Below are 15,711 nucleotides of genomic sequence, written 5' to 3' on the forward strand. Positions count from 1 at the left end.
TGGAGAGATGGATGAAGTACCATGGCATGAAAGTACTGAGAGTTGAGAACTGTGAAAAGGCCTTGGTGTTTAATGTCTGTCTGCTTGCTTAGGATATTCTGACATTTATTCCAATATTTATTCAGGTATTTCCATATAACTTCTATATCTCATTCAACTGATATCTAAACTCAGTTACACCAGCTCTGTCAGGAGGAATGGGCCAACATTCACACAACTTATTTTGGGAAGCTTGTGGAAGGCTACCCGAAACGTTTGACCCAAGTTAAACAATTTAAAGGCAATGCTACCAAATACTAATTGAGTGTATGTAAACTTCTGACCCACTGGGAATGTGATGAAAGAAATAAAAGCTGAAATAAATCCTTCTCTCTACTATTATTCTGACATTTCACATTCTTAAAATAAAGTGGTGATCCTAACTGACCTAAGACAGGGAATTTATACTAGGATTAAATGTCAGGAATTGTGAAAAACTGAGTTTAAATGTATTTGGCTAAGGTGTATGTAAACTTCAGACTTCAACTGTAAGTATTCAGACCCTTTGCTATGAGACTCGAAATTGAGCTCAGGTGAATCTTGTTTCCATTGATCATCCTTGAGTTGTATCCACAACTTGATTGGAGTCCACCTGTGTTAAATTCAATTGATTGGAGATAATTTGGAAAGGTACACACCTGCCTATATAAGGTCCCACAGTTGACAGTGCATGTCAGAGCAAAAATCAAGCCATTAGGTCAAAGGACATATCCGTAGAGCTCAGAGACAGGAATGTGTCAAGGCAAAGATCTGGGGAAGGGTACCAACACATTTATTCAGCATTGAAAGTCCCCAAGAACACTATGGCCTCCATCATTCTTAAATGGAAGAAGATTGGACCCACCAAGACTCTTCCTAGAGCTGGCCGCCTGGCCAAAATGAGCAATCAGGGGAGAAGAGCCTTGGTCAGGGAGGTGACCAAGAACCCGATGGTCACTCTGACAGAGATCCAGAGTTCCTCTGTGGAGATGGGAGAGCCTTCCAGAAGGACAACCATCTCTGCAACACTAAACCAATCAGGCCTTTATGGTAGTGAGGCCAGACGGAAGCCACTCCTCGTTAAAAGGCATGACAGCCCACTTGGAGTTTGCCAAAAGGCACCTAAAGGACCATGATAATTTTTTTAATCTGGTCTGGTGAAACCAAGATTAAACTATTTGGCCATGCGTCACGTCTGGAGGAAACCTGGCACCATCCTTACGATGGTTGTTGTTATGTTTTTCAGCGGCAGGGACTGGAAGACTAGTCAGGATCGAGGCAAAGATGAACGGAGAAAAGTACAGAGAGATCCTTGATGAAAACCTGCTTCAGAGCGCTCAGAACCTCAGATTGGGGCGAAGGTTCACCTTCCAACAGGACAACAACCCTAAGCACAGCCAAGACAACATAACGCAGGAGTGGCTTCGGGACAAGTCTCTGAATGTCCTTGAGTGGCCCAGACGGAGCCAGAGTCTCTGGGGAGACCAGAAAATAGCTGTGCAGCGACGCTCCCCATCCAACCTAACAGAGCTTGAGAGGATCTGCAGAGAAGAATGGGAGAAACTCCCCAAATACAGGTGTGCCAAGCTTGTAGCATCATGCCCAAGAAGACTCGAGGCTGTAATCACCACCAAAGGTGCTGAGTAAAGGGTCTAAATATTTATATAAATGTGATATGTCTGTTTTTTTATTTGTAATACATTTGCTAAACATTTTTAAAAACCTGTTTTTTCTTTGTCATTATGGGGTATTGTGTGTAGATTGATGAGGAATTAAAACAACAATTGATCCATTGATCCATTTTAGAATAACGCTGTAATTTAAAAAAAATATGGAAAAGTCAAGAGGTCTGAACACTTTCCGAATGCACTGTAGTAGTCCCCTTTAGTATCAAAGTTTAGTATTGAGGACGTTATAAGTAAGTACTAGGTACTTATTATACACATACCTACTGTAGTAACAACATATACAGTGGGGAGAACAAGTATTTGATACACTGCCGATTTGCAGGTTTTCCTACTTACTTTTCCTACTTCCTACTTACAGTAGAGGTCTGTAATTTTTATCATAGGTACACTTCAACTGTGAGAGACAGAATCTAAAACAAAAATCCAGAAAATCACATTGTATGATTTTTAAGTAATTAATTTGCATTTTATTGCATGACATAAGTATTTGATACATCAGAAAAGCAGAACTTAATATTTGGTAAAAGCATCCCCAAAGAATGATGTTTCCACCTCCATGCTTCACGGTTGGAATGGTGTTCTTGGGGTTGTACTCATCCTTCTTCTTCCTCCAAACACGGCGAGTAGAGTTTAGACTAAAAAGCTCTATTTTTGTCTCATCAGACCACATGACCTTCTCCCATTCCTCCTCTGGATCATCCAGAGCGTCATTGGCAAACTTCAGACGGGCCTGGACATGCGCTGGCTTGAGCATGGGGACCTTGCGTGCACTGCAGGATTTTAATCCATGACGGCATAGTGTGTTACTAATGGTTTTCTTTGAGACTGTGGTCCCAGATGTGTAGTTCTGGGCTGATCCCTCACCTTCCTCATGATCATTGATGCCCCACGAGGTGAGATCTTGCATGGAGCCCCAGACTGAGGGTGATTGACCGTCATCTTGAACTTCTTCCATTTTCTAATAATTGCACCAACAGTTGTTACCTTCTCACCAAGCTGCTTGCCTATTGTCCTGTAGCCCATCCCAGCCTTGTGCAGGTCTACAAATTTATCCCTGATGTCCTTACACAGCTCTCTGGTCTTGGCCATTGTGGAGAGGTTGGAGTCTGTTTGATTGAGTGTGTGGACAGGTGTCTTTTATACAGCTAACGAGTTCAAACAGGTGCAGTTAATACAGGTAATGAGTGGAGAACAGGAGGGATTCTTAAAGAAAAACTAACAGGTCTGTGAGAGACGGAATTCTTACTGGTTGGTAGGTGATCAAATACTTATGTCATGCAATAAAATGCAAATTAATTACTTAAAAATGTGATTTTCTGGATTTTTGTTTTAGATTCCGTCTCTCACAGTTGAAGTGTTCCTATGATGAAAATTACAGACCTCTACATACTTTGTAAGTAGGAAAACCTGCAAAATCGGCAGTGTATCAAATACTTGTTCTCCCCACTGTATGTAATGTTATATTGATTTATTACCTTGCACTTACCACATTAATACCTTCAAGTCACTTTGTTTCTATGGACTTTGCCTTCAGTTACCATAAATGTTTATATTAAAAGGGCGGTAAAATGAACTTGTGTCTGTTTCCAAGTAGATACAATGTAGTTACTTGTGAAATACCACCACATTGGATGACTCCATCTCATGAAGACAACAGTAAATATGTCTGTGATCTTACCCTGTTGTTTCGCTTACAGGGTAGATACAAGGTAAGAAGGCTTTAAAATGAAGCCATTGCTAATACCATGCAAACAACAGATACTTGCAGGTCATTAATGCTCTTAATGATTTAGTCAAATTATTGTGTAGACATAATGTACCAAGTAATTTTCCTAGTTACTAGGTATGTACAGTGCCTTCAGAAAGTATTCGCACCCCTTGACTTTTTCCACAGTTTGTTGTGTTACACTCTGAATTTAAAATGTAATAACTGACCTATACACAATACCCCATTGTCAAAGTGGAATAATATTTTTAGAAATGTGTACAAATTAATTAAAATTGAAAATCTGAAATATCTTGAGTCAATTATTATTTAACCTCTTTGTGATGGCAAGCCTAAATAAGTTCAGGAGTAAAAATGTACTTAATAAGACACATAATAAGTTGTATGGACTCACTCTGTGAGCAATAATAGAGTTTAATTAACATAATTATTTTATGAAAAGTGAAAAGTGTTGTTTCATGGTACCACCTCCACACTTGAAGGGTAGGCACAAGGTAAGAGGGCTGTAAAATTAAACCGTTGCTAATAACATGTAAATACCAGATACTTGCAGGTCAACTAACACTCTTTAGGATTTAGTCAAATTATTGTGTAGACATTTTTTTAACCTTTATTTATTTTATTTTATTTTTATTTAATTTAATTTAATTTAATTTTACTTTATTTATTTAGGCAAGTCAGTTAAGAGCAAATTATTATTTAGAATAACAGCCTACCCCGGCAAAGCCTAAACCCGGACTAGGCTGGGCCAATTGTGCGCCGCCCTATGGGACTCCCAATCACAGCCGGTTGTGATACAGCCTGGAATCGAAGTGACACCTCTAGCACTGAGATGCAGTGCCTTAGATCGCTGCGCCACTGGGGAGCCCATAATGTACCACATCATTTTCTTGGAGTTACTAGGTAAGTATGTTGTAATGGCTGTAAAATTAAGTGGCAAGTTTCCAGGTAGATTCCAGATAGATCCCACAAAGACCACAGCAAATCTGTCTGTGATATTACCCTGTTGTTACGTGCTACTAGCTTCACACTTACATGGTACGGGGATAAGAGGGCTGTAAAATGAAGCTGTTCATATTACCATGTAAATATCAAATACCTTCAAGTTTACTGCCGTGCAAAATAAAAGTGGGAACATTTCAAGTTCAATTAATGAAAATCAACAAGAGGTCAGTAGAAACACATTTGTATTAATGTACAATCATGTAACCATACAAGTTAGCACCACAACAAAAGTGAACTGCATTTATATCTATGTAGAAACCAAACTGCCGGCTAAACACCATTCATTTGAATGGAAGGCTAATACGTTCATAAATAGCAATCTTTTAATTCCGGTATGATAATCAACAGATGATGCCATCTTTTATAAAAAGAAGGATGGCTATGGATTGTGGTGAGTTTGTACATCATTGGTGACATAAGAGATTTGGATATAATGATGTCTCCGCCCTAAAAATTGGCTTTTTTTGTCCACATCTCTGGTGACATTGAAAAGTAGCTAGCTTAGTGTATTCATAGCAACACTAACGAGTCAATTCCGGGTAACATCATTTTGAAAATTTGTCACAGTAGAAACATCACAGTAGAAACATTTTAAAAACATATACACATTTTTGTTGATATTTTCTCACAATGTAAGTATAATTGTGCATACTAATGCAACATTGTGCACTATATGCAAGACAAAAAATTATGTTGATTTCGTATCAAATATATAGCGTTTTACTGCAGACTTTTACTTTGAAAACCAAATTCGAAAACTGGAGAGTTAAGTACATGCAGTGATTTATATCAGAATTATGTTTTTATATGTTTATTCTAGCTCCAACACTCTGCTGGCACGCTAGTTAATTTAAGCTAACGAATCGCTATTGTTATTGCATTGTGTGTTAGTATGCTAGCTAGCTTAATTTTCTAACTTAGCTTGTTTTTGTACAGATTGTATCTAGCTCTTTTGAGTGTTTAGATACTGTCTTGTTAGGAGATAATATGCTTGTGGAAATGTTTTATTTATGCATAGTTTGTGTATACTCGTGTTTCCCTGCCATTGTAGCAAGAAACAGGCCTAATATTTGTTCATTATTAGAGACCCGAAGACGGTTAGACTTGGCTTTCCTTTCACGCCTCCCCTGAAACTCTCTGGCGCCCCCTTGGGGAGGCACACCTCACGCTTTCCAAACCTCTGTTCTAATACAATGTGCTTCTACTTACCTCTGGTTGATTCTCAATAAATAAGCTTCACTCTGAGATGTGTGCTTGTCTTCATCGTGAAATGTTCGCATTTTTAAATTGCACTGTAGTTAACTTGAAAGTATTTGGTATGTACATGGTAATATGAACAGCTTCATTTTATGGCCTTCTCACACCGTACCTACGCTGTAAGAGTGAAGATGGTATCATGTAAAAAAAAGGGTAAGATCACAGACAGATTTGCTGTCATCTACCTGGAAACAGACACAACTTTATTTTACAGCCCTGTTACAACACACAGTGCCTTCAGAAAGTATTCATACGCCTTGACTTATTCCACATTGGTTGTGTTACAGCCTGAATTCAAAATGGATTTACTATTTTTTTTTCCTCACCCATTTACCCACAATTCCCCATATGTTTTTAGACATTTTTGCTAATTTATTGAGAATGAAATACAGAAATATCTCCTTTACATAAGTATTCACACCCCTGAGTTAATAGATGTTAGAATCATCTTTGGCAGCGATTACAGCAGTGAGTATTTTGGGATATTCCCTAAGAGCTTTGCACACCTTGATTGTCCAATCAATTAAAAACATTTTTTTTTATTCTTCAAGCTCTGTCAAGTTGGTTGTTGATCATTGATTTTCAAGCCGATGTAAGTCAAAATTGTAACAAGGCCACTCGGGAACACTCAATGTCATCTTGGTAAGCAACTCCAGTGTATATTTGGCCTTGTGTTTTATGTTATTGTCCTGCTGAAAGGGGAATTTCTCTCCAAGTGTCTGTTAGAAAGCAGACTGAAGGTTTCCTTTAGGATTTTACCTGTGTTTAGACCTATTCCATTTATTTTTATCCTAATAAATGACCTATTCCTTGCTGATGACAAGCAAACCCATAACATGATGCAGCCATCACCATGCTTGAAAATATGAAGAGTGTTATGTGATGTGTTGTGTTGGGTTTGCCCCAAACATAAATCTTTGTATTCAGGATGCAAATTTAATTTCTTTGCCACATTTCTTCAACTTTTACTTTAGTTTCTTATTGCAAACAAGATGCATGTTTTGGAACATTGTTATTCTGTACAGGCTTCCTTCTTTTCAGTCTGTCATTTAGGTTAGTATAGTGGAGTAACTACAATGTTGTTGATCCATCCTCAATTTTCTCCTATCACAGCCATCAGACTCTGCAACTGTTTATGTAACACCATTGGCCTCATGGTGAAATCCCTGAGCAGTTTCATTCCTGTCTGGCAAATGAGGTAGGGAGGACGCATGTATTTTTGTAGTGACTGGGTATATTGATACCCCATCCAGCATGTAATTAATAACTTCATCATGCTCAAAGGGATATCCTCTCTTGGGTAGGGGGCAGTATTTTCACCTCTGGATGAAAAGTGTGCCCAAAGTAAACTCCCTGTTACTCAGGCCCACAAGCTAGGATATGCAAATAATTGGTAGATTTGGATTGAAAATACTCTACAGTTTCTGAAACTGTTAAAATAATGTCTGTGAGTATAACAGAACTGATATGGCAGGCGAAACCCCGAGGACAAACCATCCATGGGATTTTTTTTTGAGGGCATAGGATTTTCCAATTGGTTTCCATGGGACACCCTTATTATTAGGAACCTGGTTGCAGTTCCTATGGCTTCCACTAGATGTCAACAGTCTTTAGAAATTGTTAAATGTTTTTCTTTTGAGAAATGAAGAAGTAGGGATGTTCATTGTAAGTGTCACTCCAGGTGGACTCTACTGTTTTGGTGCACGTGAACTGGAGCGTGCTTCACATTGTTTTTATCCGGTATTAGAAACAGTTTATTCCGTCTTAAATTTGATCGATTGTTTACGTTTTAAGGTACCTGAGGTTGGATTAGGAACACAGTTTAAGGGTAACTTATTAAATACTTTGTAGGCATGTTGGGCGAGTTGAAACCGGTGTATTTCTGAATCAAACATGCCAAATAAATGGACATTTTTGGGACATAAAGGACCTTATGGAACAAAAGGACCATTTGTGATGTTTCTGGGACATTTTGGAGTGCCAACAGAAGAAAATCTTCAAAGGTAAGGCATTAATTATATCGCTATTTCTGACTTTTGTGGCGCACCTGCCTGGTTGAAATCTGATTTTCATGTGTTTGTATGCGGGGAGCTGTCCTCAGATAATTTGCTTTCGCCGTAAAGCCTTTTTGAAATCTGACACAGCGGCTGGATTAGCAAGTTAAGCTTTATTTTGATGTATAACACACATATTTTCAAGAATGTTAAATATTTGAATTTGCCATTTTTGAATTTCGCGCTCTGCAATTGCAACGGATGTTGGCCAGGTGGGATGCTACCGTCCTGCCCATAAGAAGATATTCAATGTCTGCTTTTTTTACCCATCTACTATTAGGTGCCCTTCTTTGCAAGGCATTGGAAAACCTCCCTGATCTTTGTTGTTTAATCTGTGTTTCAAATTCACAGCTCGACTAAGGGACTTTACAGATAATTGTATGTGTGGAGTAAAGAGATGAGGTAGTCATTCAAAAAATGACGTTAAACACTATTATTGCACACAGAGTGAGTCCAGGCAACGTATTATGTGACTTATTAAGCAGATTTTTACTCCTGAAGTTATTTAAGCTTTCCATAGAAAAAGAGGTTGAATCAAGACATTGCAGCTTTTCATTATTTTTAATTTTTTAAAAAATTTTTGTAAACCTTTTGAAAAACACAATTCCACTTTGACAAGGTCTCCAGTTTAAATTCAGGCTGTAAACACAACAAATGTGGAAAAAGTCACAGGGTGTAAATACTTTGTGAAGGCACTGTAAATACCTAGTAACTTCAGGAAAATGACTTAGTACACTATGTCTACACAATCATTTGACTAAATCATTTGTTGACCTGTAAGTATGGGGTACTTACATGGTATTAGCAACGGCTTCATTTTAAAGCCCTTACTTTGTACCTACCCTGTAAGTGTGAAGGTGGTCCCATGAAACAAAAGGGTAAGATCACAGACATATTTGCTGTTGTCTTCATGAGATGGAGTCATCCAATGTGGTGGTATTTCACAAGTAACTACGTTGTATCTACCTGGAAACAGACAGCTTCGTTTTACCGTTTTACACTAATTAAGCATGTAGTACTTACTTACTTGGTTCCAGGTAATTACATTTGGGACTAAATTGTTAACATGTATTTACTTTTTGTTACTAGTTATTTACCTAGTTATTACCTAGTAAATACCGTGCTGTAAAATGAAGGGTTACCAGGCACTCATTATGCAAACCAGGGGAATACACCAAACTGTAACCAAATAATAACCATGTTGTAACCCAGACTCACCTCCATCCCCAGCAGTTTCAGGGCTTTGGGCTGGAAAGGTAACAAAAACATGGTCATTGAGAAATCAACACCGTCAAGGGGAATTCGTCACATAAAAAAATATGCACATCCATAAAGGAACACAGACAGACCCACTTACACACACTCACAAGGCCAAGTGTTCAAATACAGAGAGAAATGCCATTCTGGTCTCAGAGCACTTCATATTACACTTAAAAGTGAAATACTCTATGTAGGATGATATGTTATGTTGTGTTTGGTATGTATTCATATACAATTTGTATGATAGGTTAAGAATTGCAATTTGTACAACATGTTACGAATTGGAATTTGTATGTCTTTTGAATTTGCAAACGTACAATATGCTACAATTTTGCAAAACATATGATATGTTACGAATTCCAATTTGTTGTTGCTATTTGTTGTTGCTAACGTTAGCTAGGGGTTGCTAGGTGGCTAATGCTAACTTTAGCTAGCTGGCTAACGTTAGCTAGGATAAGGGTTAGGGTTAGGGGTCAAGGTTAGGATTAGGCTTAGTGTAAAGGTTAGATAAAAGGGTTCAGGTTAGGGTTAGAGGAAGGGTTAGCTAACATGCTAAAGATTAGCTAAAAATGCTAAAGTTGTCTGTAATGAGATTTGAACAAGCGGCCTTGGGGTTACTAGACGGTTGCATTATATGCCCACCCATCCACCTTGACCAACAACACTTCCTTCATTTTTGCCTTAACCTTCTATCTTATGTAACAATACCAAACGTAACATATCATACTAATTTGAGTGTCCCGGATTTCCTTTTACTATGTTACCTCTTTGAGACCAGTCTGGAAATGCATACAGTGCGTTCAGAAAGTATTCAGACCATCTCCCTTTTTCTACATTTTGTTATGTTACAGCCTTATGCTAAAATTGATTCAAAACATGTTTTTCCTCATCAATCTACACACAATCTACACATCTATGAGGGTGCCCATAAACACAGCATAGATATCATCCTAACCAATCTGCCCTCCAATTACACCTCTGCTGTCTTCAACCAGGATCTCAGCGATCCCTGCCTCATTGCCTGCGTCCGTAATGGGTCTGCGGTCAAACGACCACCCCTCATCACTGTCAAACGCTCCCAAAAACACTTCAGCAAGCAGGCCTTTCTAATCGACCTGGCCCGGGTATCCTGGAAGGATATTGACCTCATTCCATCAGTAGAGGATGCCTGGTTATTCTTTAAAAGTGCTTTCCTCACTATCTTAAATAAGCATGCTCCATTCAAAAATTTAGAACCAGGAACAGATATAGCTCTTGGTTCACTCCAGACCTGACTGCCCTTGACCAACACAAAAACATCTTGTAGCGTACTGCATTAGCATCGAATAGCCCCTGCGATATGCAACTTTTCAGGAAAGTAAGGAACCAATATACACAGGCAGTTAGGAAAGTAAAGGCTTGCTTTTTCAAACAGAAATTTGCATCCTGTAGCACAAACTCCAAAACGTTCTGGGACACTGTAAAGTCCATGGAGAATAAGAGCACCTCCTCCCAGCTGCCCACTGCACTGAGGCTAGGAAACACTGTCACAACCGATAAATCCACGATAATTGAAAATTTCAACAAGCAAATTTCTACGGCTGGCCATGCCTTCCACCTACCCCTACCCCGGTCAACAGCCCTGAACCCCCCAAAACAACTTGCCCTGATGTTCTGAAAGAGCTGCAAAATCTGGACCCCTACAAATCAGCCGAGCTAGACAATCTGGACCCTCTCTTTCTAAAATTATCCACTGAAATTGTTGCAACCCCTATTACTAGCATGTTCAACCTCTCTTTCGTATCGTCTGATATCCCCAAAGATTGGAAAGATGCCGCGGTCATCCCCCTCTTCAAAGGGGAGACACTCTAGACCCAAACTGCTACAGACCTATATCTATCCTACCCTGCCTTTCTTCGGTCTTCGAAAGCCAAGGTAACAAACAGATCACCGACCATTTAGAATCCCACCGTACATTCTCCGCTATGCAATCTGGTTTCCGAGCTGTTCATGGGTGCACTTCAGCCACGCTCAAGATCCTAAACGATATCATAACCGCCATCAATAAGAGATAATAATGTGCAGCTGTATTCATCGACCTGGCCAAGGCTTTCGAATCTGTCAATCACCACATTCTTATCGGCAGACTCAACATCCTTGGTTTCTCAAAAGACTGCCTCGCCTGGTTCACCAACTACTTCTCAGACAGAGTTCAATGTGTCAAATTGGAGGGCCTGTTGCCTGGACCTCTGTCAGTCTCTATGCCAGTGCAACAGGGTTCAAACCTGGGGCCGACTCTTTTCTCTGTATACATCAATGATGTCGCTCTTGCTGCTGGTGATTCTCTGATCCACCTCTACACAGACAATACTATTCTGTATACTTCTGGCCCATCTTTGGTCACTGTGTTAATTAACCTCCAGACGAGCTTCAATGCCATACAACTCTCCTTCTGTGGGCTCCAACTGCTCTTAGTAAAACTAAATGCATGCTCTTCAACCGATTGCTGCCCACACCTGCCCGCCTGTTCAGCATCACTACTCTGGACGGTTCTGACTTAGAATACAGTGGGGCAAAAAAGTATTTAGTCAGCCACCAATTGTGCAAGTTCTCCCACTTAAAACAATGAGAGAGGCCTGTAATTGTCATCATAGGTACACTTCAACTATGACAGACAAAATTGAGAAAAAAATTCAGAAAATCACATTGTAGGATTTTTAATGAATTTATTTGCAAATTATGGTGGAAAATAAGTATTTGGTCACCTACAAACAAGCAAGATTTTTGGCTCTCACAGACCTGTAACTTCTTCTTTAAGAGGCTCCTCTGTCCTCCACTCGTTACCTGTATTAATGGCACCTGTTTGAACTTGTTGTCAGTATAAAAGACACCTCTCCACAACCTCAAACAGTCACACTCCAAACTCCACTATGGCCAAGACCAAAGAGTTCCACTCTGGATTTGGGAAAACCTTCCAGAGGGACAACCATCTCTGCAGCACTCCACCAACAAGGCCTTTATGGTAGAGTGTCCAGAAGGAAGCCACTCCTCAGTAAAAGGCACATGATAGCCTGCTTGGAGTTGCCAAACGGCACCTAAAGGACTCTTAAACCATGAGAAACAAGATTCTCTGGTCTGATGAAGCCAAGATTGAATACTTTGGCCTGAATACCAAACATCACATCTGGCACCATCCTTAAGGTGAAGCATGGTGAAGCATGGTGGTGGAAGGGACTGGGAGACTAGCGGCAGGGACTGGGAGACTAGTCAGGATTGAGGGAAAGATGAATGGAGGAAAGTACAGAGAGATCCTTGATGAAAACCTGCTCCAGTGCGCTAAGGACCTCAGACTGGGGCGAAGGTTCCCCTTCCAACAAGACAACAAGCCTAAGCACACAGCCAAGACAATGCAGGATTGGCTTTGGGACAAGTCTTTGAATGTCCTTGAGTGGCCCAGCCGGAGCCTGGACTTGAACCAGATCTAACAACTCTGGAGAGACCTGAAAAAAGCTGTGCAGCGACGCTCCCCATCCAACCAGACAGAGCTTGAGATGATTTGCAGAGAAGAATGGGAGAAACTCCCCAAATATAGGCGTGCCAAGCTTGTAGCGTCATACCTAAGGAAACTCAAGGCTGTAATCACTGCCAAAGATACTTCCACAAAGTTAAGGGTCTGAACACTCATATTTCAGTTTTCTATTTGTATTACATTTGCAAACATTTATAAAAACCTATTTTTGCCTTTTCATTAATGGGCAATGTGTGTAGGTTGATGAGGGGGATTAAAACAATGTAATACATTTTAGAATAAGGCTGTAATGTAACAGAATGTGGAAAATGGCAAGGAGTCTGTATAATTTCTGAATGCACTGTATGTTCCAACACAATTAAACAGCATAACTGTCCTGTTCTAGACCAACAGTAACCTGTTCGAGACCAGACAGTAGCCTGTTCTAGACCAACAGTAACCTATTCGAGACCAGACAGTAACCTGTTCTAGACCATCAGTAACCTGTTCGAGACCAACAGTAACCTGTTCGAGACCAGACCTGTTCTAGACCAGCAGTAACCTATTCGAGACCAGACAGTAACCGGTTCTAGATCAACAGCAATCTGTTATAGATAAACAGTAACCTGTTGTCTTTAGATTGTAACCTGTTACTGTAACCTGATATATTTAATGTCTGTGTGTTTGTCTGTGTAAGGGGGTGGCTGGCTAAATGGAGCTCTATGCAGCAGCAGGCACTTCGTTTTAAAGCAGGCTGTGTACAAATTATGCATTAATGAGCCATTATGTGACCTGCTTCCCCAACTGCTGGTAAAAATAACTCAGGCCTCCTGTGGGGATGTTGATATCTGCACCTATTTCAGGATTTTTCCTACCACATTGTGTGTTTGTGTGTGTGTTTGTTCCTGTATTCACACTGGTTTTTCATCTAAGATGACACTGTCAGTGTGCCCAAATCGTTTTAAAACAGATCACAGCTCATTTAGATGTCTACCTCTTTGTCTTGAATCCTCTGTCTCTTGCTCTATCCTTCACTTTTTCTCTCTTTTCAACCTCATGCACACATGCATACACACTGCATAGTCATTGGCTGATGTTGATGGACTAGACATTGCTCTACACAATAGTCCTACAATAGCGATTTTCTACAGTTGACATTTAGTCTGTTCTTCAAGGAGCCTTGTCTTGAAGGAGGCCTTGAAACTGAAAAATCAACAACAACAAAAATCTCTATAGACGGTTTAGTTGAGAACGTCACAAAAACTATGTGCACGCTTCATGGGGCAGAAGGCCCTGTCTTTTTGTGATACTGGATGGCCAGATAGCTAGCAACAATGACAAGAAAGTGCCATGTGGGAAATCTAAAGTAGCTTGTTTCAATTAGTTTTATCCTGATACCATGTCTGGTTTTTAAGTGTTTTGACTGATGGCACATCTATGCTGATATGGCTCAAATTCAAAAGCTAGCTAACTACCAACTGTAACAATGTATTTGAGAGGAAACAAATGCTCATTGTGCAACTTTATTTATGTTTTCAATAAACATTGAAGACAGACTGTAGTTTAAATGTGGTAAACATCCTAAGCCAACCTTGTCTGTTTTGCCCCATAGTTGCCCACACCTCAGTTTTTTTGCTTAACAACTAACCCATCTATTTCACAAGCGTTGTTCCGAGCAGTATAGTGCAGTGCAGTTTGGCAATAATCTCTGCATTCTATTGCTAGTTTGGGAGAGTTTGCAGGCAGAGGGAGAAAAGGAGACCGTATCCCTAGTGCAGATTTAGACGTAGAGGGATATGCATATTTATGTATATTAATTTACAGCATCGTTCCTTGATCACACAAAAAGGTTACGTAAGTACCACATTTACATCACTGCAAAAGTGAGGCGCGGGTTGGCTTTCACTGAAAGCATACCTGAGGTGAGTTTACCAGATTACTAATAGTAGGTTTGTTTATAGTACCCAAGACCCGTCTGGGAGTTAATTTGACCATGGGAAAAGGAACTAAAGCGTAAATACCGTAACACAATGAATGTTCGATTCAATTGATCCCACAGAGACAAGTAGACATGCAGACACATGCACATGCATCATTAGCAGAATAGGAAACTGTAAAGCTGGTCCACCACTCACTCTTTTGGGTCCAAAGAGGTTATGATACAGAGTTCTAAACCTCTTCCTGGTGTAGTTGCATCTGTAAGCTCCGCCCATCAAGTACTCAATGACCAATCCGATGTCAATGAGACTAATGCGGTAGTCTGGTGGCAGGTTACCCTGGGGACCAAGAGATTGGTCAGACAAAACCGCACACCCCCATGGCAGCTGAGCATACGACGGTGAAAGGAAGGGAAAACAACCCACACAAATCAGACACACTTCACTTCACACATCTACACACTTGTTTTGTGTTAATAATAATACGTGATTAGTTGATTCACCTTGAAGTAGATCCAACTGAACACGGGATATTCTTGCTTAGAAAAAACACACAAGGTCAGTGAGTAAACAGCACAAGGCCAAGGAGAGATGGGAGACACAGACCCCCGATAAGATCACAGAGTTTATAACCTAGTTTAAATGAACTTATCTGAGCTTAGTTTAATTTAACTTAGTTCAACAGCACTGAGATAGACATCAGTATACTGTACTCTGAGAGAAGAGGGGTAGAGGAGTAAAGGAAGGAGGAGGAAGAGGGGAAAGAAGAGGGAGACCATGAAAATAAGGGAAATGTTAAGGAAAAGATGGAAAATTGAAAAAATCTTGAGGAAATTGAAAAATGTACAAATCTGATCAATGCTTACTTAATTTGCCTGATCACTCTGTGCTCTTTTGCATTTGTAACGTATGGCCAGATCGTATCAGGGGTTCAGTGCTGGAAGAGAAAGACGGACAGATGTCTGAAGATGAGGATAACAGGAGTACAAATGAGAGAGCGTTTTTTGATAGAAATGGACCTTCATCATCCACCTTCAGATAGAAATCAGAGCTCTCTGATCCAGTGGGGGCTGGGGGAGGGATAAATTGGGAGGATGGGCTGGGACAATGATCATACATTGACGGATGATTTGATACCATCTCATCCCCTGGTCACTTTTAGTGGAACGCTCCCTGTATCCCCTTGTCAAAAAGCGCTCCATTTGGTTTCTGTTATCCCAGTAAAGCCTCACAATTATCCAGCCAAAGCTCAGTCAAAGCTTAGTCACAGCTAGTTTAA

At 40.1% G+C, this 15,711-nt stretch overlaps 1 protein-coding gene across 1 annotated transcript in view; it reads right to left on the minus strand.

The window, feature by feature from the left end:
* The window catches only part of LOC112264110 (transient receptor potential cation channel subfamily M member 3), a 139,149-nt gene that overhangs the window by 41,108 nt on the left and 82,330 nt on the right, over positions 1 to 15,711 (minus strand). Inside the window, exons 14-15 of the mRNA XM_042331099.1 lie at positions 14,631 to 14,771; positions 8,967 to 8,996 (exon numbers count right to left, since the gene is read on the minus strand). Of these exons, the coding sequence (XP_042187033.1) occupies positions 8,967 to 8,996; positions 14,631 to 14,771 (171 nt within the window). The remainder of the gene's footprint in view (positions 1 to 8,966; positions 8,997 to 14,630; positions 14,772 to 15,711) is intronic.

The sequence above is a fragment of the Oncorhynchus tshawytscha genome, linkage group LG12 (genome assembly GCF_018296145.1).
Source record: "Oncorhynchus tshawytscha isolate Ot180627B linkage group LG12, Otsh_v2.0, whole genome shotgun sequence".
Classification (NCBI taxonomy): Eukaryota; Metazoa; Chordata; class Actinopteri; order Salmoniformes; family Salmonidae; genus Oncorhynchus; species Oncorhynchus tshawytscha.